Genomic DNA, 26,864 nt, shown 5'->3' with positions numbered 1-26,864 from the left:
TTATTCACATCCATTTGTTGCTTGTCTCGAATCTCATCGAGATCTAACTTTACTCCTACTTGGCTTTGTAGGAAGACATTTCTTTCTATAAAGACACTATCGCGAGCAACAAACACTTTGTTTCTACGCGATTGAAGGAATAATACCTCTTAGTTTCCATGAGAAAACTCATGAATAACTATTTATCTAATTTAGGGTGCATTATGTCATCTTTGTAAACATACATTGATTTCATAACCCTTAATCCTGTTTAGAAAAGATAACTCTTGGAACATTTCCAAATCATAACTCTTATGACATCTTTTATTCTGATTTGGTTAAGTTTCCAGTTTAGTATATTCGCAATTGTTGTTGTAATGCATGTCCTCAAAACGATATTCGTAAATCATTAAATCTTGGATCGAACAATGGAAAGAAAAGTTTGATTCCTTCTTCATAAACATACATTTTAATTGTAATGTTTCTGGATTGTGAATTAATTCAACAATTCCCTTTAGATGATCATTCCATTCGAGTTAAATATTTATCACAACAATCATATTGTTGGTGTTAAATTGTTTATCTCAAACTGATTTTACATTTCATTTTGGAATTTTGAACATTTCAATGTTTCAAAGCTTTACTTCATTAAGTAAGTATCGATATATTTACTTAAATCGTTAGTAAAAGCAAAGAAGTAGTTAAATCTCTTTGCTAATTTTGAACTTATTGGTTCACATACATCATATGCATGAGTACCAAAAGGTCATTTTAGCTTCTTTTACCCTTTCTACTAAAAGGCAACTTGGTCATCCTCACTTATCAAGCATGCCTTCTAATTCTCAAGTGACTCATAATCATATAAGAATAAGAGTCCATCCATGACTTTGGATGTGCAAATGGTTAATGTGACCTAAGCTTACTTGTTATAAGTAAGTGTAATTTGAATCATCTAAATTTATTTTTGTGATCTACTTATATCAATGTCATAAAACAAAATTAACTCATATCTAGCAAAATGAAAACAATTTATTACCTTGGTCATGGATCAACACTTGTCCAAGCCAAGTAAACCAAATTCAGTATTCAAAACAAGAAAACCGAAATATTGTCTCATTAAAACTGGAAATTGTCTAAAATCATCATAAAAAATTCTAAAATTAAAACTATGAAGCTATCTCTGGTCACTTAAACACTTCTAGTGCATCTTCAAGCTCCATTTCCATGCTAGCTTCACTTGTTTGCAGTTCCTGCGCAACATCTCAATGTTGGTATCACATACCTAAGTGAAAGTTAAAATGTTTATAACAAGATCATTAGGTAACTCTTACCTTTTATCTCATCAAGATGGGGACATCCTTGTTCAAGCAATGGCTTATTCTCTTTTCAGGTAATCCTCTGCATGATTCTTGAGTAAATCAACTAGTTTGATTGCAGAATCTTCATCATCTTGACAAAGTTTCTCGAGGTCAAAACCATCATGTAGAGAATGCAGAATTATGTCATGAACCTGATGATCTTCATAAGGTCTCTTTAACATACTCATGCGGTCAAATAATTCAACCACTGTATCCACATGAATCTGTACTAACTGGCCTGGCAAGAATTTTCTAGGAATTATCTCGCCATTGAGCTTGTAGGTTTCAAACCTAATACTTCCAGTCCAGGAGTCGTCATTCTTGGGAACCATATTAATGATTTCCTTAACGTTTTCATACATTTCTCCATCAACATGGGAATTCAGAATTCCATAGCAAACATCACGTAAGCACTTGAATAAGAGATAAGGTTCATAGTTCATGAATCTTCTAGCCCAATTTTCTGGAATAGAAGACAACATCATATGCGCAATTCTCTCACAATCTGAAACATTTCTCAAATGCTTCTCAAGAGTCATGCCTGGACTAAATCTGCCCTCGATTGGTAAGTATAAACAAAATTCAAGATTTTTGTTCCTTAGAACAGTTCTAAGTTTGCTTTCCCAATCGTTGAAGTTGAGAAAATTAAGCCTTGTTTTCATTGTTGGAGGTAAAGAATTATTGTCATCATTGTTACGGCTACCCATCTATGTCAAAATAAAGCAAAGTTTAATAATTATGTTTAATTTAATAATTAAATTACCATAAACGCATTCATTAGGTAACTTTAAAACACACCTTATTCAATAATTAATTGATCCCAACTGAATTTTAAGTGATTCCAAGATCCTTTATTTGTGCAATAATTGACCAGACTGAGGCCCTACCATCAACCATTACATTTTCAAGGTGAGTAAACTCTTTACTGATTACAACTCTTGTAACTCTTGGTTGAATAATTAATCATCACTTGCTTAATTATTACCCTTAGCTTCAAGGTTCTAAACCCTTTAGGTAACCTTGTTAAGTATAACCAATTAAAAGTATAAAGCGTGATTTACCCCCCACTCCCCAAAGATATTATATGACACCCAGCTGAGGCATTACCCATCATAAAATATCAACGGTTTCATCGGGTTTTTAATTGGAAAAGCTGCCTCAATATTACCGGGACCTAGATTTATTATGTTATGATTATTTAGTGAACTCTAGCGCATCATCAATCAACATAAATAAAATCTAACATGCATAATCTACTAATGCAATAAAGCATGACATAGTATGGCCCCTTAGTCCTAAGAAAACTAGAAATGAAAATGCTCCCACTTGAATCATCATGGATCTCCATCCACCTTGCTCCTTTGGGCCTTCACTTCACGGGCTTCTTTGAACTAACACTATTTAAATAACTATTCTATTTACTTTAAATAAAAGTTACAAAAATACTTAGCGGCACGCAGACCGTATTTAGATTACAAAAATACTTCACGATGCACATATCGTATTTAATAAGAATCTATGGGCCATACTAGTCTATATATAGCAACATAATATCATATATTATAAAAAGTGCCATATAATAAATCAGTTAACATGCTTGTCTAAACTACAAAACATCGAATGTTCATAATAAAATCAACACATTTCCTAAAATATCTTATATTTTAATCATAATTAGATAATGTCATATATTATTCATGACCGTTTATAAAATATCATATATTTAATATAGTCATGAGATAGGATTAAATCATATATTAATCTAGAAAGATAAATCATATATAATCTTCCATGATTATCCTAATAAATTTAGGAGATTATATCCTAATTACTAGCCAATCAAATAATTTTAAAATCAATTATATCCTAATCTAATTATGGGATAATCATATTATTTAAATCAATTATTATCCGTTTGGAATATGCTCATAATATCCTATTCAATCTTATCCAAAATTAACCACTTTAATTAGGATAATTACCAATTTAACAACTTTAAATATGGATAATACCAAATATAACAACTTTTGAATATTTGATTTTATCCTAATATAAAAGAATTTATCCAAATAAAACCGATTTTATCTTTTAAAATAAAAGATCATATTTTCAAAATATTTTATCTTATCCAAAATAAAACTGATTTTATCCCAAAATAATTCATAATTATCTTGAAATAATTTTTCAAATAAAATAATAAATTTTTTTTCTTCTGAAAAACGTGAGCCACCACCGTCGGCCACAGTGGTTGGCAAGTCGAAGCTAGCCTCAGTGGTTGACTGCCTTGACAGTAGCCACTGCCGCAAGGGAAGCAGCACGGTAGCATCACTGGCAGCAGCCGTGCAACGCTCGCACGCTGCTGCCCACAACCACCATGGACCGCCTGCCCTCCCTTCCTCCCTCTCGGACTACCACCTGGTCGGCAGCCGCCGTAGCTGCGCCACCCAGCCACGGTTTTCGATCTTAAATAATTTTTTTTGTTTTTAATTTAATTAAAATAACTTTTATTAAAATTAAATTAAATCATTCCAAAAATTAAAATTAAATCAACATTCAATCTTAAAATTAGGGTTCTTCATAAAATTAATCCCAATTTAATTCTAACTTTTAAAATTAAATTGATGATCATACACAAAACACTTTTATGCATAAATCAATCCGATTAAAATTATGAATCATAAAATAAATCTAATTAAATCAAAATCAAGCACAAAAATCATATTTTAGGGCTAGTATTTTCGAAAAGTTCGAAATTAGGGTTAGGGGGTTTGAAAATTTCGAACATATTAGGGCTAAAATTCGGTCATCTTCATGGCTATTTGAGCATAATTAAATCACATTTAATTGATTCCAAAAGTTTAATCACATTAAATATAACAATTGAACCATAATTAAATTAATTTCTCCATCTTAATTGATTATAAAATTAACGTGGACATCAAATAATCGTATTATTATGATCAAGCGCGTTCATACAAGTGGCTAACTGATACCACTATTGGAGTTTATAGGTACTACGCAGCGGAATTAACATGAATCATATTCAATCAAGTACCAATCCCAAGATCACATGCATAACACACAAGACACATAATCATACCTTTGATGCGTGAATTCCACGAATCTATTCGATAGGCAAATCAGAGAGATAATAGAGCCCCAAGCGTTGCTCCTCTACTTAGTCCACGAGATTTGAAAGAGTCGTCCACCAATACTAGATTGGTCGAGTGATTAAGGAAAACCACGATCACCACCTTTACGGACAACTGACCACCGCACGAACCACCACCACCACGAGACACCACCGGCCCCGAGGAGGAGGAGAGAGCCGTGAGAGAGAGGGCTATGAGAGGGGTTGGGTTTTGTGTTTGCTAATTAGGGTTTGATCACACTGATCAGTTAGTTTCTTACTTGCAAACTTAGGCACCTAGTCTATTTATAATCTGATTATAATTAGACTAGGGCGCGAAGCCCAAAACTCTCTTAACCACCCCATATGGCCGGCCACCTAAAGTGATGAGGCCCTTGATTGGCCTTGTCCTCTAATGCTCGATCTAGCCCCTTTGTGTGACTTTAAAGGATCCCTCCAATTGGGCTTTGGGCTGTTTTACTAGTCCAAAGATCGTTAGTACCTCTAGCTATGGAAAAACGACAACCCAAATGTACAAACTTAATTGTCTCCATAATTTGATCCAATTATATATCTAGTAATTGCACACGACGAAGACATAACTCCTTCACTCCTCACCTCTCTACAAAAAATTTAAAATAAAAAGAAGGAAAAACTAGTCAAGAAATCAAGAAATACGGGTTGCCTTCCGTAAAGCGCTGGTTTATCTAGGTCCCGCACGACCTTCTTACCAAAATGTCGCTCAAGATGAACCGAAATCGATTAGGTGAAGTAATTTAACCGCACCAATCGTAGCCCCCTTCAAGGTATAACTTAAGTCTTTGACCATTTACCTTGAACTCATTACCATGCTCATCGATTAATTCCACAAAACCAAATTTATTAGCCCTTTTAACAGTAAAAGGACCCGACCACCTTGACTTTAACTTTCCTGGAAAAAGTTTAAGTCTTGAGTTGAACAACAAAACCTTGTCACCCTCTTCGAACTCTCTCGGAAGGATCATCTTGTCGTGCCATCTCTTAGTCTCCTCCTTGTAGACACGTGCACTATCATAGGCCGTCAACCTAAACTCATCAAGTATGTTAAGTTGAAGTAACCTCTTTTCTCTCGCTAGCTTAGCATCCAAATTGAGCTCCTTAATAGCCCGATATGCCTTGTATTCTAATTCCACCGGGAGGTGACATGCTTTTCCATACACAAGTCTATACGGAGTAGTACCTATTAGGGTCTTAAAAGGAGTTTTGTATTCCCAAAGGGTGTCATCCAACTTATCACTCCAATCTTTCCTCGATTTTTCTACCACCTTCTATAAAATGGGCTTGATCTCACGGTTAGAAACTTTAACTTGGCCACTAGTTTGGGGATGATAGGCTAAACCTGTCCTATGGTATACATAATACTTCTTGAGAAGGGTATCTAACTTCCGCTCATGAAAGCGAGATCCTCCATCACTGATTATAGCTCTAGGTGCTCCAAATCTTGGAAAGATGGTCTTCCTAAATAGTTTATGGACCACCTTTGCATCATTGTTAGGAGTGGCAATGGCCTCAACCCACTTGGATACATAGTCAATGGTGAGAAACGGTCCCATGTAATCCACACCCCAAACATAAAAGATTTTAACTTCCAAAATTCCAGTTTGAGGCATCTTATGCCGCCACGAAATGTTGTCAGTCCTCTGGCAAGAGTCACAAGCCTACACAAAAGTGTTAGCATCCTTAAACATGGTGGGCCAATAAAAACCTGACTCATTAATATTAGCCACCATTTTGGTTGGGCCATGATGCCCTCCGTAAGGTAAGGTGTGGTAACTAGTAAGAATGCTGTGAACTTCCCATTCGGGAACACACCTGCGAAATAACCCATCTGCATTCTCATAAAACAAAAAAGGATCATCCCAAAAATAATTCTTAACATCATAAAGGAACTTCTTTTTCTATTGGTAGGACGAGTCAGGAGGTAGAGTACCATCCACTAAATAATTAGCAAAATTGACATACCAGGGGTGTTGCTTTACAACTGCATACAAGTGGTCATCAGGGAAAGAGTCATCTATAGGAAGAGAATCCTTACCCTCATCATACCTAATACGTGACACGTGATCGGCCACAACGTTCTCTGCACCTTTCTTATCCTTTATTTCCACATCAAAATCCTGGAGCAAGAGAACCCAACGGAGTAGCCTAGGCTTTGATTCTGCCTTGGCTATTAAGTACTTCAAAGCTGCATGGTCAGTAAAAGCAATAACTTTAGAACCAACTAGATATGATCTAAATTTTTCTAAAGCATAAATCATAGCAAGAAACTTCTTCGTAGTGGCATAATTGACTTGAGCTTCATCCAAAGTTTTAATTGCATAATAAATACCATGTAAAACTTTGTTCTTTCTCTGTCCTAGCACGACACCTAATGCAAAATCACTTGCATCACACATGATTTCGAAAGGAAGAGTCCAATCTGGTGCACATACGATGGGTGCCGATATCAATGTCTGCTTTAACCTGTGAAAATCCTTAATACACTCGTCAGTAAAATCAAAAAGGGCATCCTTGAGTAAAAGCTTAGTTAGTGGTGTAGCAATTTTAGAAAAATCTTTGATAAAGCGACGATAAAACCCCGCATGACCAAAGAAACTTCTAACCCCCTTAACATTAACAAGAGGAGGCAATTGCTCAATCACATAAATCTTAGCTTTGTCTACTTGTATACCCTTATTAGATACAATATGACCAAGAACTACTCCCTCTGTCACCATAAAGCTATACTTCTCCCAATTTAGAACCAAGTTGCATTCTTCACATCTTTTCAACATTTTAGCGAGATTTACTAGGCATGCATCAAATGAAGACCCATACACACTAAAATCATCCATAAAGAATTCCATTATTGACTCTATAAAATCAGAAAAAAATACTCATCATGCAACGTTGAAAAGTAGCAAGTGCATTACATAAACCAAAGGGCATTCTACGATATGCAAAAGTACATAAGGGCATGTAAATGTAGTCTTTTCTTGATCTTTAGGGTGAATCAGAATTTGAAAAAACCCCAAATACCCATCCAAATAACAAAAGAACTTTTGATTAGCCAACCTCTCAAGTTTTGATCAATAAAAGGGAGAGGGAAGTGGTCCTTTTTAATGGAAATATTTAATCTACGATAATCAATACACATAAGCCACCCTATAACTGTTCTAGTGGGAATCAATTCATTTTTATCATTTTTCATCACAGTCATCCCACCCTTTTTAAGAACCACCTGAACAGGACTTACCCATTTTGAGTCAGAAATAGGATAGATAATACCTGCATCAAGTAATTTCATCACCTCTTTCTTGTCTACTTCCTGCATATTAGGATTCAACCTCCTTCGGGGTTGAACACATGGCTTGTAGTTGTCCTCTAGATGTATCATGTGCATACAAAAATCAGGGCTAATACCCTTGAGATTATTAATACTGTACCTAATTGCCCTTTTGTTGGTTCGAAGAACCTCTAGAAGTTGGGAAGTTTGTGGGTCATCAAGTGTGGTATTAATGATCACAGGGTATAGTTCCTGCTCATCAAGAAAAACATATTTCAAATGAGAAGGGAGAGGTTTTAGTTCAGGTTTCTTAACCTCTGCAAGTTTTGATTCATGGACTAATTTCACTACCTTCAAGGTCTCTTTAGTATCAAGCTCTTCTAGTGAAAGAGATTTTTCAATGACATCCACCTCATTACTCTAGATGCTTGCAGCACCTGCAGATAAATCTCCACAAAGAACTTCCTCTAAGGGATCCCTTGCAAGAACCTGTGGTAATCTTTCTTCACAAATATCATCCATTATATCAATGACATCTATTAGACAACAAATTTCTTCTAGCATAGGTCCTTTTAAAACTTTCCCTAAATTAAAAGTGATATTATCGTCTCCTACAGAAAGGGTTAGTTTTCCATTTTTAACATCAATTATGGCTCTTGCAGTATGGAATAAAGGCCTACCTAATATAATGGAAATTTGTGTATACTCAACCATGTCTAACACAACAAAATCAACACGGATAAAAAATTTACCAACTCTGACGGGAACATACTCTAAAATACCTAAAGGGTATTTAACAAAACGGTCTATGTAGACACCCATTTGTGTCTCCCCAAAACCAAACCCAGTGATGAGTACCTTTCACCTCGAATCATAATCGAATGAAGTGAAAGTGTGGAAGGTCTAGTGTTGTGGATAGTTTTTATTTATTTTCTTTCTCTCTGTTTTTGAAAACCTATTTTTGGAAACAGCCAATCCAGTTTGGTTTGGTCCATGTTAAGGGTCCAATAATAGTATAGTTAGGTTGGGTTCGAATAGAGCTTTCCAACGATATATTATAAGCCCAATTCCAATGAATAATGAGGAAGTTATGGCCAAATTACTAAACTGGGCCTGGTTTGATTTTTGTATGCGGCCCAATGATCTAGAGGAGGGCCTAATATCAATTTATCATTCCTAACGCAATTAGAATTTATTATAGTCTTCTAGATTCTTCTAGAAGGTTCTTTTCATTCCTAATTTAAATAGCATTGATAAATTGACTTTAGTTAACTTTTTAGAGTTTTAATCAGAATAAAAGAAGTGTTTTTAAGGAAAATACGATTTTGCCCTCCTGTACGGCTAAATTTTATCAAAATTAAGAAAACACGTGGAATTGTTTTCTAGCGCCTGACGACAGGATTAGCGCTTGGCGCTAATTCTTGGCGTCTGGCGCTAGCCTTAGCGTCTGGCGCTAGCCTTAGCGTCTGGCGCTAATTCGTTTTATTTTCTTCGAAACTATGATTCGTTTTTCTATCCATCCGGCTGATTTTCTCTATAAATAGCCTCCTAAATCTCTGTTTTCAATAATCAACAATTCTCTAATTCTAATTCTCTCTCTTCAAGATTCCCTTGATTATTCTCTCTCTCTTTTCTAAAATAGCTTTTCTCATACAAAATTCTGCATTCACAAGACCAAGAAACACCTAGCCAAGTTCGAAGTTGCCTTCACCCTAGACGTGAAAGGTTTTAATTTCTGAGGGTTTGGTCCCAAATCTCTATTTCAATTATTTAATTTAATTGCTTTATTATTTTCCTTGAAGTTACTAACGCGTATATTTTGTTATTAGAAAGAGGTATGAGGCATCCAAGTAAGTGCTTTAATTGATTTATTGATATTATGATATAGAAATCATGTCTAGGTTGTTATTTTGATTCCTAGTATCATGTTAGGATGTTTTCCTTAATTTGATGTTTAGATAGACAACAATGATTCCTAGTATCATGTTTAGGGTAATAACTATAATTTCTAATATCAAATATGACAATTGTGATTCCTGCGATGCTTCTTATTTTCTTTCCTAATATCATGTTAGTATAATGTTAAGGTTAAAGCTTTAATCTTTATTGTTTAGTGACATGCTAGGGTTTGTCATTAATCTTGTTAGTATCATGCCTAGGATCTTGCTATTATTATGCTTTAACATTATTATGATGATGATTATAATTGTTATTATTTATTATTATTGATTATTATGTTGCTTGAGTTTATTTTATTGTTATTGTTTGATCACACCTTTTATGCATGTTTAAAGGGAATTGGTACTTGTAATCACGCTTAATAAGATGATTAATAATCTTGTTTTAGGGTTAATTTGATTATAATTCAAGTGATCGCCAATAATAGTTTTATTTGTGCATTAATATTTAACTAAAATAGATAAAAAGGTTTAGGGTAAACCTATTTATTGCATGTTAGTCAGAAGGCGCACATGAATACGATTAGAATAAAGTAGAGGGCTATTATTAGGGTAGGTTCAATCTCTTTTAGGTTGGATTTTTACCTTCATCCCCGAGCCACCAGTCATGGTTCCAGACCTATTAGAGTTAACGATCTCCTGGATCGTTAAGGGGTGTAACCTTCACCATGTGAAAGGTTTACAAGTTTCTTTAACTTGTTGGCGAATCTTTTGCTCTATCTTCTTTCCCTTTGGACGCCACCGTACTTAAGTGTATGATCACAGTGGGGTTCAAGATAGGGTGATGCTTGAAATATTCCCTACAGTTTTTTGGCGACTCCACAGGGGAGGATTTCTATTTCAATTCCTAAAATTTATTTTGGCAATTATTTAGAATGAGTGGATGAGACTCGAAAAGTTCTAACTATTTCTTGTGCGTAATTTTGATTAAAATTATTGTCATATGAATAAAATATATCTCATTGGAAAGAGCATCCGTAACGAGTTAAAAACCTGGGATTTTTACACATAGGAAATTTGAGGAATATCTTTCACAACTAGGATCAAACTAATGCTGCGCGAAACTGGAAAATTTTATCAAGCACAGAAAGCTGCTGAGGCATGTAAGAACTAGCGTCATAAAATAGAGTCTAGCGTCGAGGATTTGACTCTGGCTTCAGGCGACAGCTCTTGTCACCAGGCGCCAAAGCCAAATCGCGGCGCCAACCTCTGTTCGCTGGCGTCATGTTCTTCCAATACTGAGCCAGAAATATGCGTTCTAATTTTGACCAGTTTTTAGCACTGTTTTCTTGATCCTACTTCTTGATTGAGTTTTTATCACTTTTTTGAAACCCATATGTGTTCTACATATGGACATAACCCTCTGGGAATTCATGCTCCATCTACCTGATTGAACGCTCTTTGCAACAAAGAGTACATTCGAGAATGTTGAATTCACCAAACCATGGAAGCGAGTTTTTAACTTGCGGTGTCCCATCCACTCGCGCCAACCCTTCAAAGGTAAGGCTTCCTTGCGGTGCATCCGAACAATTAACCATGGAGCCTCTTTGACTAACCCATATCCCGAACTTTAGAGAATTAGAGACCTGGCTAGGTTGCAAACTCATTGCATCATATTGTGCCTACTTGACTAATTGTGCATTATTTGTTGTGCATAGTCTATGTGTTTTTCCTAACCGTTTGTTAGACTTGTGTTAAGACTAAATAAACAAATTAATGACTAAAAGAACTTTGCCTAATTAACTAATTAATTAATTTGGGTAATTAAAGTCTAATAATTTAATCAGAATTGACTTAGTACGACTTTAGGCATACCCCGTTGAGTAATAATACTGAAAGCAGTTCCAGATCAACGTTCCAGCAATGGCGCTGCGATTTGGACTGCAGCGCCACACTGTGGAGTGCAGCGCCTGGCGACAGCTATGTCGTCTGGCGCTACACTGCAAAATGCGGCGCCAGTCCTGTCGTTTTGACGACAGTTTGGTATGTTGCTCGAGTCATCACTTTGTGTCTAATTGAACATTTTTCTAATCAACTCGATTATTTTTATTAATAATAATACCTTGTTAAGTCCTTAATCGAGTCTAGGCACTAAGTTCCATGGTTTTACACAAGAGTCAAAGCATGTCACTTGCACTCACCATATAAAGCACACACTAATATGTATGCACACTTTTACCATGTCTAAGAGAGTCTTGTATGCGCGTGTTTTCCGTCATTTTTTTAGGGGGGTAAGTCGGATATTAATCCTCCAATTAAACCACTTGTTTGAACCGTATACTTGATTCCTAAAAATATACACCCTATTTTTGCTTTTTGCTTTTTCTTTATAAACCCGTAATATCAAAGTCAATTTGAGTCAAGTCATTAAAACGAAAATGGTTTAATTTACAGCGCGTTGTCAAGAAAGGAAGGGTGTTTGATCAAAGACAACCTTATCATTCAAGTTCAACTTTTCAACAAACAGATCGCTCGAAGTACCAAGCGAGAAACCTTTGCTAAGATGATTGAAGTACCAAGCGAGAAAGAATCTGTGAGGTTGTTCATCAAGAACCTTCAACAGAAGTACTCCAAGCATCACAAATATCAAAATAATCTCCATACCTTCAAGGCCGTCTATGACATTGGAATTAATATTGAAGACGACCTGGCTAAGCTAAAAGCTGCTAACAGTAATTCCAACAGTGGATGGAAAGGCAAGAAGAATGACAATCCTTCTTCTTCCAAAACCACCCACTCAAACAATGTTAGCACCTTTGAGTGAAGTCCTTGCTATGAACAACCAAGGACAAAAGAAACCATTTCGGAGGAACTTTACTCCTATAGGTATGAGTTATGACACCGCATTTGACCGACTAAATGCAAAAGGTCTTATAACTCCTATTGGACCATTTGGGGACCCACCAGTTGAGAACAGGACAGCTAATTGGAACCCAATTGCACATTGCAAATATCACCAAGGTAGGGGCCATCTCACTGAAAATTGTTGGAAGCTTAAGGAAGCTATCCAAGATTTAATTGATAACAATAAACTACCATTGCCTCCTGCCAGTAAGAAGCCAAGCATTGACAACGAACCTCTCGCTCATTCCTTGGTCATCTCTGATGAGGAAAACGAGGTTGATCCCTCATCTCTCATCAAACCTATTAAAGAAATTCATGCTATCGAAGAAGGAGGAGATTTTTTTCGATGCCATGGATGACTTTCCTGAACCAACAAGCAAGGAAGACGTAAGAATGCTTATATGGTCCATGTGGGAGGGAACAAATTTTCTACATGAGGCTCTCAAATTCGCAAAGAAACAAGTAGAGGAGCTTCAAAAAAAGTGTGATAAAGGTTCCACCCACAAAGAAGAAACCCTTCTCTCTACAAGTAACTGACGGACCCAAGAAGAGTAATAAACTCTATACTCCAATTGGGACTTTATACGCTAAAATGTTCAAAAAGCTCTCCGAGAGTGGTAAGGTAAAACCTCTCAAACCGAGACCATTTGAATCGTTAAAGAGGACATATAGATTCTACTGTCAATACCATTAATCAGGGGGACACACTATTGAAAACTGTTTTAAATTTAAAGATTTAATTTAGAAAATGATTGATGATAAAAATCTAGTCCAAATCCCACAAGAATAAGACATAAGCATTAATGGGGTTTGGGACAGCGATGAAGAAGATGTCTACCTAAAAGACATGGAAGAACCTCCACCTTCAATGTCATATTCCATAGATGATTTCTGGGTTGAAGAGGATTCATCTATAGATGTCCTCACAAGGTCAGGGAGAATGCAACCTCCCATTTCAATACAACCTATGCCGACTACGCAACAAGTTCCCATACCTATCATAGAAGACAATGATATTGCCAAGCAGTTCAAGAAGACCAAGGTCGAGATGAATGTATGGAAGCTTCTAGCAACATCTTGAGAACATAGGTTGGCAGTGATGAATGCCTTGGATAAGATAGGGATAAATTCTAACACTACTCTCGAGGGGTTGGCTAACTTCCTTACAAGTGATCTCCCTAGTCCTATCAACTTAATCACCTTTTCTGACAAAGATGTACCCCCAGAAGGTGACAAGCATTATAAGGCACTAAATCTCACAGTGGTTTGGAAGAGAATGAACGTCCCAATGACTCTTGTAGACAATGGATCAGCAATTAATGTCTGTGCACTCAGAACTGCGAGGATGCTAGGTGTAGACACCCATTTGTGTATCCCTAAAACCAAACCCAGTGATGAATACCTTTCACGTCGAACCATAATCGAATGAGGTGAAAGTGTGGAAAAGTCTAGTTTGCGGTTAGTTTTTGTTAAAATTCTTTCTTTCTGTTTTCGAAAACCCACTCGATTTTTTGAAAACTTTATTTTAAGAAAATAGCCAATCCAGTTTGCTTGGTCCATGATATGGGTCCAATAGTGGTATAGTTGGATGGGGTTTGCAAAGACCTTTCCAACGATATATTATAAGCCTAATTCCGATGAATATTGAGGAAGTTATGGCCAATTTACTAATCTGGGCCCGGTTTGAGCTTTAAGTACGGCCCTATGATCTAGGGGAGGGCCTAATATAATTTATCATTCCTAATGCAATTAGGAATGGTTTTAGTCTTCTAGAACATTCTAGAAGGTTCTTTTAATTCCTAATTCAATTAGGACTCTTCAGAGTTTTAATTAGATCAAATAGCATTTTCGACTGAAATTATATTATTTTATCTTCCAGTACGGGAAATTAATCAGAATTTCGAAAACGCGTTAAAAGTCGGTTTGGCGTCCAACCCAAGGCCTTGGCGCCTGGAATCAGGATTGGCACCAGACGCCAGCCATTGGCGCCTGACGCTAGCCACTGGTCCTGGCGCCAATGAGCCAGGGCTGGCGCCAAGATGTTTTTGTGGTCTTCAGACTCTGTTTTGATAAATTATCTTTTTTGGATGATTTTCTCTATAAATATCGTATCAAAAACTCCGTTTTCATTCACCAATTCTCTTTATTCTTAAGTTTTCACCAACTATCTTCATCATTCATCAACAGGCATCATCGATCATCAACTTTCTTCATTCACAAATTATTCATCAATTAGCATTCATCTACAGTCAAATAATCCTTTTCATTCATCTCTTTTCATCAATTTTCATTAACATTCATTCTTTCTTTTTTAAACCATTGTTTTTTCATACAAAATTCCGCATTCATTAGATCTAGAAACACCTAGCCATATTCGAAGTTGCCTTCGCCCTAGACGTGAAAGGTTTTAATTTATGAGGGTTTGGTCCCAAATCTCTCTTTCAATTATTTAATTTAATTGTTTTGATTATTATTTTCCTTGAAGTTACTAACGTGTGTATTTTGTTATTAGAAAGAGGTACGAGGCATCCAAGTAAGTACTTTAATTGATTAATTGATGTTATGATGTAGATATCATGTTTACATTGTTATTATGATATTATGTCTAGGGTAATTTTAATATTAAATATGATTGTTATGATGCTTCCTATGTTCTTCCTAATATTTATGATTGTTAGTATCATGTTAGGGCTAAAGATTTGATTTTTATTGTTTAGTGACATGCTAGGGTTTGTTATTAATCTTGTTAGTATCATGCCTAGGATCTTGCTATGCTTTAACATGATTATCATGATTATTATTGATTATGATTGATATAACTATTATTCATGATATTGATTATTTATTATGTTGCTTGATACATATTATTTTATATTGTTATTGCTAGATCACCTTTTATTGCATGTTAAAGGGAATTTTGTACTTGCAATCACGCTTAATAAGATAATTAATAATCTTGTTAGGTTAATTGTGATTATAATTCAAGTGATTGCCAATAATAGTTTATTTGTGCATTAATGTTCAACCAACATAGATTAAACAGGTTTAGGGTTAATCCTATTGATTGTATGTTAATAAGAAAGCACACATGAATACGAGCAGAATAAAGTAGAGGCCTATTATTAGGGCAGGTTCAATCTCTTTTAGGTTCGATTTGTACCATCATCCCCGAACCCTTATTTGGTTCATGACCTTATGGAGTTGACGATCTCTTGGATCGTTAAGGGGTATAACCTTCATCCTATGAACGGTTTACAAGTTCCTTAAAAACTTGTTGGCGACTCATTTGCTCTATCGTCTTCCCTTTTGGACGCCACCGTACTTTAGTGTATGATCACAGTGGGGTTCAAGCTAGTGGGATTTTAAAGGCTTGAAATTATTCCCTACAGTTTTTGGCGACTCCGCTGGGGAGGATTTCTATTTTAATTCTTGAATTTGTTTCGGCAATGATTTAGAATGAGTGGATGAGACTCGAAAAGTTCTAAGTATTTCATGTGCGTAATTTTGTTTAACATTATTGTCATATGCATAAAAAGGTTCTCATTAGAAAGACCATCCGTAATAAGTCAAAAACATAGGATTTTACACATAGGAAATTTGAGAAATGTCTTTCACAACTAGGACTGAAATAACACCACGCAAAACTGGAAGATTTTATCGAGCACAGAAAGCTGCTGAGGCATGTGGGAAATAGCGTCAGGGGCCAGAGCTTGGCGCCAAACTTTTAGCCGTAGCGCCAGACGCCAGTATTGGTGCCAGGCGCTACAGTTAAAAGTTGGCGCCAGTCTCTGTTTGCTGGCACCAATTTCCCCCAATACCGAGCCAGAAATATGCGTTCTAATTTCGACCGGTTTTTTGTAATGTTTGCTCGATCCTGCTTCCTGATTGAATTTTTTCTCACTTTTCTGAAACCCATATGTGTTCTACATATGGACATAACCCTCTGGGAATTCATGCTCTATCTACCCGATTGAACGCTCCTGGAAACAAAGGGTACATCTGAGAGGTTGAATTCACCAAACCATGGAAGTGAGTTTTTTCTAAAAACTCGCGGTGTTCTATTTACACGCGTTAACCGTTCACGGTTAGGCTTCTACGCGGTGCATCTGGACAATTAACCATGGACCCTGTTTGACTAAACCATATCCCAAACTTTAGAGAACTAGAGTCATGGTTAGGTTGCGAACTCATTGCATCATATTGTGCCTACTTGACTAATTGTGCATTATTTGTTGTGCATATATATTCTATGCTCCTCTTAACCGTTTGTTGATTTGTGTTGAGATTATAATTAATGACTTAAAGAACTTTACCTAATTAATTAATTAATTAATTTGAGTCAATAAAGTTTTTTTCTTCTTTTAATCGGAATCAACCTAGTACGACTTTAGGCATACCCCAGTTGACTAATAATACCGAAAACAGTCCCAGACCGAGGCTCCAATATTGGTGCCAAAATCTGAGCTGTAGCGCCACCGTATGGTGTGTAGCGCCAGACATTTACTAAAAAGTCTGGCGCCAACCACCATATTGTGACGCCAGTCCTGTCGCTTGGCCGACAGTTCGGATTATTTGTCGAGTCATCACCTAATGTCTAATTATCCAGTTTACTAATTAATTCAGTCAATTTTTCGCTGTCAATAACACCTTGTCAAGTCATTAATCGAGTCTTGGTCACATAGTTTAGCCACATGGTCATGACACGAGCCTTAACATGTCACCTACACTTACTAGTCTTAGCACACATCACTATGACCATGTCCCAGGTCCATGCATGAGTCGATCTTTCCGTCATTTGAGTTGGGGTACATTCTATTCCTAATTCTCCATATCCCTCCATCTAAATCTTCTTTCACTTTTTATTCCAATTTTTCTTCATTTCCTCCATCCATTGCATGTTGAATAAAGTTTGAGTCAATAATTAACAATAAGTATCCCCAAATTCCTTTTCCACAGTACTTGGTCGAGGAGGGAAGGGCGATTAATCAAGGACAACCGCTTTATTCAAGTCTCGCTTTTTGATAAACCGATTCGTCAAAAGAGGAAGGCTAAAAAGATAATGGCAACTCAAGAAGAAGTTAATGAGCTTAGGAACAAATTGGTTACCATGACTGAAACACTGAAGCTCCTCACACTTAAGGTCGATGATCCCGTGAAGCAGCAACGGATGGATCTCATGCAAGAGAGTCTAAGAAAGCTATCTAGTGACTATAAATTTCAAGGCATGAGTTCGCAAGGGATCTCTCTGGACAAAGAACTTCTTCCGCATAAGTTCAACACCACTAAAATCCCTAAATTTAAGGCAACAGATAACCCTTACTTCCATCTAAGAGCTTTTCAAACTATAATGAGCATTAAGGGTATCAATAAGAAGGTTTTCCCCTCTCTGTTCCCACTATCTCTTGAAACCGTTTACCAACAATGGTTTTTCTCCCTTGACAAGGAGAAAACCTCTACCTGGGAATCAATAGTGAATGCTTTCGTTGGTAGGTACAAGTGCAATACCCAAGTTGAAACCGACCATAGACAACTTGAGATGCTAAGACAAAAAGAGAATGAAGGCTTTACTTCTTTCTTTAATAAATGGAGGGAAACTTCCGCCAAGATAATTGAGGTCCCCACTGAAAAAGAATCCGTGAGGATATTTATCAAGAATCTCCAAGAAAAGTATCCAAAGCACTTAAAATATCAACACAACTTGAATACCTTCAAGGCCTTCTATGACGTAGGTATCGAGATCGAAGATGACCTCGCAAAGCAAAAAACTACTAACAATAGCAACCACGGTGGCTGGAAAGGAAAAAAGAACGACAATCCTTCTTCTTCCGAAAACGCCCACTCTAGTAATAATGTTAGTACCTTTGACCATAATGATGTCTTATCCATGGACAATCAAGGATCTAAAAGGAAACCCAGGCGAGAGTTCACACCCATTGGAATGACCTACGATGTTGCTTTCGATCGTCTTTATGATCGAGGACTAATCAAACCTATTGGCCCTACCGAGGATCCAACACCAGAAAATCGATCTTCGAGATGGAATCCAAATTCCTATTGCAAGTACCATCGAGGAAACGGTCATACCACTGATGAATGCTACAGGTTTCAAAATCTCATTCAAGACCTCATAGAAGCAAACAAGGTCCCATTGCCTCTAGCTAGCGAGAAGACTGGGTGATGATGAAGCGAATGACACAAGACAAGAGGCGAGCTGCTACGACAAGATTTTATGGCCTCTTTTTCTATTTCTTTTTCATCTTTTTTCCCCAATAAGTCTAGCATAGGCACCTTTTCTTTTCCTTTAGATTTTTTTTTTGTATTTTTTCTTTTCTTTTCCCTTTTTAATAAAATGAGCATTTATTTCCTTATATATGATCATTTCATTATATTGCATCAGATATATAAAAAAAAAGAAAAAATCCATGTCGAGCTAAACACAAGGTATACCAATGATTTGAGGCACTCCTTGTAGCCACGTCATATCTCCTTTCGCCTTTCTAATTTACAAATCCTTTCTTCATAAACCACTTTGAGCCTCGTCTAATGATGGACCTTTCTTTTTTCAACCTACATCTATCTAACCTTGGGATGGGATGGTGTGCAACTTATGCAATTTTCAAAGAACAAAGCTTGAGTGATTTCATAAAATCAAAATAATAATTAAAAGTGTACAAAAGGGCAAGTGTTCCAATGTCTTTGATATGAAAATATCTTCGATAAGAACACGTCTCAGATTGCGTCTCTTATCGAGTGCTCGGTACCGTGCCTGGGAAACATGAATGTCAAGTGAGTGATAGACCGCATGATCGGGATTGCCCACACTTATTAAAATAAAATAAATGCTAAAGCAAAAGAAAGAGCTAAAAAAAAGAGTAGAAAACCTCAAGCATGAAAATACAAATATTCAAAAGCAAGGTTGCACACCCTGGGGGCTTATCTAGGGTCTTGAGACTTTATCCCCTTCTTCTCAGCCTTTAGCCTAACCACGTTACAACCCTTAAAATACCTTTTTGAGGTATACACACACTTGTGCGAGGTTTGGCTAGAGCTACGTTCGGCCTAATTCCTAACGGATACGTAGGCAACCTCACATCGAGGTGCGGCCGTAATAAACATGCATTCATATTCACATTCACACACTTACACCATGATCATATCAAGGGATTTCCTATGCTCATCCCTATTCATTTAGAGCTAGACTTGGGGGCTTGATCCCTACATCATTAGCTTACCTAGCCTAAGAGTCACCACCATTTGACTCTTTTCAATAACATCTTCCCACACACTTAGCTCTTGCGGCCTAACTTTAGTGTCACTTTCACACAAATCACAAATACATGACCAAATATATTTCCCTAAGGAACCCTTTGTCATGGAATCTTAACATAACGCTGAAGCATGCCTTATCAACATCGCTCATCAATCATAATTGTCATTGCATCACGAAGTATGAAGTGCTTAACCTCTGTGCCTAAGTTACCCAAATACTTTCATTATGGAGTCAACCATTGAGATATCCTAGGATGGATTAATCCTTGCACCTTGAGAGATAGTATCGAATGACATTTGACTAAGCTCATTCAACATGCATCTTCAAACTTCACTTTCGATTCTTTTTCGCGTCTTTCTTTTTCGGGAGAAAGTCGGTACCCTCCACAAAAATGACGGAAAATTTTTGCTTTTTTGGCATTTTCGAGTTGCACGATCACATTACAATGCACACACGAGTCATGTACAAATTGAGTCATGTCATGTCATATAACTTTGGTTTGAGTCACAAATGTCATTTCACTTTGAGTCGAGTCAACCTCGAGTCAGTCAATCATATCGAGTCAAGTTTATACCTTGAGTCGTGTCAAGTCGATGAGTCAAGCAACGCTAAACCTTAGTTCAACCCTCAGATAATTAAAGAAATTGGAAAAGTTCTATAGTAAAAAATAAATCCAGGTGCAGCAGAATAGGGAAGATCCTACTCCAATTCTTGGCGCCAGAGATATCTCAGCAACGACAAAGCTCGAAGCCTCCCAGAAAGGTGATTTTGACCTCATACATCAATTTCGGGTTCCTTGGTATGCCAGTTAGCCCCTATAAGCAATTTGACATGATTAGTAGTCGGCTCGATTACAATCGTAGTAAGTGATTGACCTGACAAAAAATTGTCTCACTTAGCTTAAGCGCCTAAAACACTGGCTCATTACAATCGGTTCAAAAGCAAGCACTTAAACGACAATATTTCCAAATATGGATTGTCGCGCATTCTTATTAAACGACAAAGTTTTCTGAAAATTGGATTGTCATCCCCAACTGACAATATTTCCAAAAATGGATTGTCGTGCATCTTCTTTAACGACAATTTTTCCAAAATCGGATTGTCATCTCTGGCAAAGTTTCCAAGCGTGGATTGTCGTGCTCCTTCTCTATTTGGCAATTTTTTCCAAGTTCAGATTGTCATCGCTGGCAAGTTTTCCGAAATTGGATTGTCATACACCCAGTTCCCTATAGCAAAATTTCCCAAAGGATTGTTACAGGTCTCTACTCATCATAAATTTCGGCAAAAGTTCCTCAACGTGGATTGTCATTCATTTCAGTAAGTGGAAAATTTTCCCGAAGTGGATTGGCGGTCGACTCTTTTTTGCAAATATCCAAGACGCGGATTGTCAATAGTGGCAATATTTTCCCAAAAGGATTGTCGCACAGCGTTGGCAAATTTCCAAGGTGGATTGCTCTCAAGAGTTATATTCCTAGATGTGGATTGTCAATCGTAGCAAAGTTCTTATGAAAGATTGTTACGAAGCATTGGCAACTTTTCCAAAGATTGGATTTTGGCAAATTTTCCGAGGTACGGATTGTCACTTCATCGTGACAACATTTCCAAGGACGGATTGTTACTTGGAATTGACAACTTTCCCTAAATCGGATTGTCATACATCATACATGAGTTGTGTTGGCAACTATTCCCAAAGAAAAGAGGATTGTCATCACAGCAAAAGCACCGACATACTGGTTCACAGCAAAAGCACCGACATACTGGTTCACAAGCAGCAAAGTGCCGACGTACTGGCATAGCAAACATTAAGAAGCAGTGATCTTTTCAAAGACTATCACAGCGGAAATTAGAGTCATATCAAAAAGAAGTTCTTTGTTCATAGACGAGTGAACATCGAAACAACAAGGTGGCGTTCACTAGATTATGGAGAGTTGTCACAAACAATTGAGGATTGTTTCAAGAGAAGCAATCTTCGATAGTATTCCCTTGGATGTGGAATATTATCATAGCGGAGGAAGGTCGTTTCAGGCGAAGAAATTTTCCAAATTGGAAACAGTTACGGGCGTAGCGGTTTTCAAGCGGGATGTCATTTTCTAGCTTGTAGGAGGTCATCAAAACAACGGCAGTACAACAGCAAAACGGTTAATTTCAGAGACGTGTGCTCGACGGTGCAAGATACGCATTTCTTAACTCTTTTATCTGTTTAACTAACGCTAGTTTTGCAGGCATCGGCGTTACAAGATTGATTTAGGATCGCAGAACGTTCTAAATCATTCTCCGTCCCTATCGTTACTTTGACTTTCGTTTTCGAAACTTGCGTTTCTCCAAATTCAGTCAAAGTTGGGGCTTCTGTAGACACCCATTTGTGTCTCCCCAAAACCAAACCCAGTGATGAATACCTTTCACGTCGAACCATAATCGAATGAGGTGAAAGTGTGGAAAAGTCTAGTGTTGCGGTTAGTTTTTGTTAAAATTCTTTCTTTCTGTTTTCGAAAACCCACTCTATTTTTTGAAAACTTTATTTTAAGAAAATAGCCAATCCAGTTTGGTTGGTCCATGATATGGGTCCAATAGTGTTATAGTTGGATGGGGCTTGCAAAGACCTTTCCAACGATATATTATAAGCCCCCTTTCCGATGAATATTGAGGAAGTTATGGCCAATTTACTAATCTGGGCCCGGTTTGAGCTTTAAGTACGGCCCTATGATCTAGGGGAGGGCCTAATATAATTTATCATTCCTAATTCAATTAGGAATGGTTTTAGTCTTCTAGAACATTCTAGAAGTTTCTTTTCATTCCTAATTCAATTAGGACTCTTCAGAGTTTTAATTAGATCAAATAACATTTTCGACTGAAATTATATTATTTTATCTTCCAATACGGGAAATTTATCAGAATTTCGAAAACGCGTTAAAAGTCGGTTTGGCATCCAACCCAAGGCCTTGGCGCCTGGAATCAGGATTGGCACCAGACGCCAGCCATTGGCGCCTAGTGTTAGCCACTGGTCCTGGCGCCAATGAGCCAGGGCTGGCGCCAAGATGTTTTTGTGGTCTTCAGACTCTGTTTTGATAAATTATCTTTTTTGGATGATTTTCTCTATAAATATTGTATCAAAAACTCCGTTTTCATTCACCAATTCTCTTTATTCTTAAGTTTTCACCAACTATCTTCATCATTCATCAACAGGCATCATCGATCATCAACTTTCTTCATTCACAAATTATTCATCAATTAGCATTCATCTACAGTCAAATAATCCTTTTCATTCATCTCTTTTCATCAATTTTCATTAACATTCATTCTTTCTTTTTTAAACCTTTGTTTTTTCATACAAAATCCGCATTCATTAGATTTAGAAACACCTAGCCATATTCGAAGTTGCCTTCGCCCTAGACGTGAAAGGTTTTAATTTATGAGGGTTTGGTCCCAAATCTCTCTTTCAATTATTTAATTTAATTTTTTTGATTATTATTTTCCTTGAAGTTACTAACGTGTGTATTTTGTTATTAGAAAGAAGTACGAGGCATCCAAGTACTTTATTGATTAATTGATTTATGATATAGAAATCATGTTTATATTGTTATTATGATATTCCTAGTATCATGTCTAGGTTAATTTTAATATTAAATATAATTTTTGTGATGCTTCCTATGTTCTTCCTAATATTAATTCATGTTAGGGCTAAAGATTTGATTTTTATTGTTTAGTGACATGCTAGGGTTTGTTATTAATCTTGTTAGTATCATGCCTAGGATCTTGCTATGCTTTAACATGATTATCATGATTATTATTGATTATGATTGATATAACTATTATTCATGATATTGATTATTTATTATGTTTCTTGATACATATTTTTTTATATTGTTATTGCTTGATCACCTTTTATTGCATGTTAAAGGGAATTTTGTACTTGCAATCACGCTTAATAAGATAATTAATAATCTTGTTAGGTTAATTGTGATTATAATTCAAGTGATCGCCAATAATAGTTTATTTGTGCATTAATGTTCAACCAACGTAGATTAAACAGGTTTAGGGTTAATCCTATTGATTGTATGTTAATAAGAAAGCGCACATGAATACGAGCAGAATAAAGTAGAGGCCTATTATTAGGGTAGGTTCAATCTCTTTTAGGTTGGATTTGTACCATCATCCCTGAACCCTTATTTGGTTCTTGACCTTATGGAGTTGACGATCTCTTGGATCGTTAAGGGGTGTAACCTTCATCCTATGAACGGTTTACAAGTTCCTTAAAAACTTGTTGGCGACTCTTTTGCTCTATCGTCTTCCCTTTTGGACGCCACCGTACTTTAGTGTATGATCACAGTGGGGTTCAAGCTAGTGGGATTTTAAAGGCCTGAAATTATTCCCTACACTATGCATAAGGGATAAAGACTTAACCCCGTCAACATAAGGAATAAGAGCTTATGACAACACTCGTCGTCAAGCTCTTGGTAAGATTACCATGAATATAACAGCGGGAGCAATAGAACATGCTACTACATTTCAAGTGGTAGATATCAAAGCTTCATTCAACTTATTGTTGGGATGCCCTGTGCTTCATGACCTAAAGGTCGTCCCTTCATCTCTCCACCAACAGGTAAAAATCATAGTTGGAGGAATTCCTATCACGATCGATGCTTCACCCATGAGGATTAAAGCTATAGAAAATCCAATCATTAATGTGGAGCTCGATGAAGACGATGAAGACACTACAACAAATTAACCTTTGTTCCACGTGTAAAATCTTGGCACAAGTTTTAAATTTTCGTGGCTATGCAATTTAGCCACGATAATTTTGAATTCGTTCCTGTGGCATAAGAGACCGTGGCTAGGATTTTGCCACGGGAAAACAAATGTCGTGGTGTAGGCGTCGTTCGAAGTGCGCCTACGTTAAAGCATGTGGTGAATATGCTTGGCACTCTTAGGAAGTGGGAATTGACATATACGATTAGGGACAAGGAAAGTAGGGAGCCGCCAACAAGTTTTTAAGGAACTTGTAAACCGTTCACGGATCATAAAAAGGCAACCACGATAAGGGACAACGATAGGCAACAACGATTGACCCGTGAAGGTTACACCCCATTCATAATCCATGAGATTACTAACTCCATATGGTTCGGAACCACGAAAGGAGGATTGGGGATGATGGTACGAAGTGAGTCATGGAGTCACATTTGCCCGTATTGGCCTCTACTCGATTCTTATAGTGAAAAGTGATTCCTGCGATCTCAAAGGCATACAAACAAAATATTCAATTTGCTCCAAACTATTATTAAGCTAAATTGGTTTAATAATAATGCAACACATAATTCTAAAATATTTGTGATCACTTGATTAAACAACAATATTAAAAAGGAACTTTAACCAGTCGTCCAAATTATCTTATTAGGCGTGATTTTGAATTACATATTCCCTTTAACATGCAATGTTGATATCAATAAATAATATAAGCATTAATATTGGAAGCAATTTAACAATAAATTGTTAGTCAAATTAAGTAATAAAATAACCTAATCATGATGCTAACAACATTAAAAAAAATAAGAGTAATTAAAATAACTAATTACTCACATTCTGCGCGTTCCTTTAAATTGCTACATCATGAATAAATTGTTAGTAACTTCAATAAAATTATAAATCAAATTGAAAATTAAATTAAATTAAATAAAAAGTAGAGTTGATTTGGTCGAAACCCTCACTTATTTGTACCTTTCACGCCTTAGTTTAAGAACGGAACCTCGGGTTAAGTATAGACTCCTTGGAGCGCTTAGGGGAATTATTATGGAAGAATAAGGAGGCTAGAAATTAGGTTAAAGAGGGAGAAGAGAATGATTTTTGGTGTAAGGTGAGAGAGAATGATTATTGGTGCCCCGAACTGCAGAAAGGGGGGGTCCTATTTATAGGGAAAATGAGCAGAGGGAACACGCGGAACCCTAAAAAGATAAAAACCCTAAAAATAACACTGGGTCACGGCAATGAGCACCGTGACACGGTGCCAGTCACCGTCAGACATCAGACGGGGGAAGATCCCGTGACACGGGGTAAAACTGAGTGACGCGGGAAATAATTAGGTTACGGGAAGTGAAAACGCGTTTAGGGATTACGCTGAGAAACCACGGAGCAATCCTATGTCACGGGATGTGCACCGTGACACGGAAAGAAATGTCGTGACACGACATTGTCCACCATGGCACAGTGTAGTATGCCCTGTCACGGTGTAAAAACTACGCGGAAATTACATGGAATATCCCCGTGTCACGGAATGGGCACCGTGACACGGGAAATTGCACCGTGACACGGTGGAAAATCCCGTGACACGTCAGCATTTGCCGCGTCGCGACGTTTTAGATGTTGCGCGGTAATTTCAGGTTTTTACCCGTTTTTAAAATAATCATAACTTTTGGTCCGCAACTTTGAATAATGCATATAATATATCATTGAAAAGCTTATCAAGTCTACTTTCCGTTTTAGTTGAAGGGTGTTGGTTTTAGGCTGAGTTTAGTGTTTTGCTCATATCATTTTTGTTATAGCTCGGAATTGGGCTTATTATATATGGTTGGAAAGATTATTTAAAGGCCTATCCAACAAAATAATAATTAGATCAAAACTGTATATCCATAAAATTAGTTTCTTTTGTTTTTGCGATGTGGACACGAAAAGTGGAAAATAGGTTATGGTTTAGGGAAATGAGCTACAAATTGGATTGGTTTATGAAATGGAAATATGGATTTAAGCACTCCAAGGTTAAATACTCAACACGAACAATAATGGCAGTGAAAGGTTGTTCATCATCGGGTTTGGTTTTGGGGAGACATATTTAGGTTTCTACAGAAGCCCCCACTTTGACTGAGTTTGTAGAAACGTTAGTTTCAAAAACGATAGTGAAAGTAGTCGATAGGGACGGAGAATGATTTAAGACGTTCTGCGATCCTAAATCACTTTGTATACGCCGATACCTGCAAAAAATGTTAATTCCGCAGATAAAAGAGTAAAGGGATAGAACGCTAATCTAACACCA

At 36.8% G+C, this 26,864-nt stretch overlaps 1 protein-coding gene across 1 annotated transcript; it reads right to left on the bottom strand.

Annotated features, from left to right (window-relative positions):
• Positions 1–1,354: 1,354 nt before the first annotated feature.
• LOC110693475 lies at positions 1,355–8,593 on the bottom strand. Its single transcript, XM_021870594.1, has 9 exons — positions 8,209–8,593; positions 7,774–8,151; positions 7,084–7,360; positions 6,836–6,969; positions 6,469–6,691; positions 6,234–6,318; positions 5,862–6,146; positions 5,301–5,774; positions 1,355–2,044 (listed from the first exon to the last, which is right to left on the bottom strand). Exons 1-9 carry the CDS (start codon positions 8,591–8,593, stop codon positions 1,355–1,357), a joined length of 2,931 nt encoding a protein of 976 aa, XP_021726286.1.
• Positions 8,594–26,864: the final 18,271 nt, after the last annotated feature.

The sequence above is a fragment of the Chenopodium quinoa genome, unplaced genomic scaffold (genome assembly GCF_001683475.1).
Source record: "Chenopodium quinoa cultivar QQ74 unplaced genomic scaffold, ASM168347v1, whole genome shotgun sequence".
Classification (NCBI taxonomy): domain Eukaryota; kingdom Viridiplantae; phylum Streptophyta; class Magnoliopsida; order Caryophyllales; family Amaranthaceae; genus Chenopodium; species Chenopodium quinoa.
Note: the sequence above shows the minus strand (reverse complement) of the source record. Positions and strands in the feature narration are given on the sequence as shown.

Coding starts and splice junctions, on each gene's coding strand:
- LOC110693475 (XM_021870594.1), bottom strand. CDS start 8,593: ATGGGTGTCTACATAGACCGTTTTGTTAAATACCCTTTAGGTATTTTA. Junction 6,970..7,083: donor AGTTTCTTTGGTCATGCGGG/GTTTTATCGTCG, acceptor GGATTTTCACAG/GTTAAAGCAGACATTGATAT. Junction 6,319..6,468: donor GTTGTAAAGCAACACCCCTG/GTATGTCAATTT, acceptor GTTATTTCGCAG/GTGTGTTCCCGAATGGGAAG.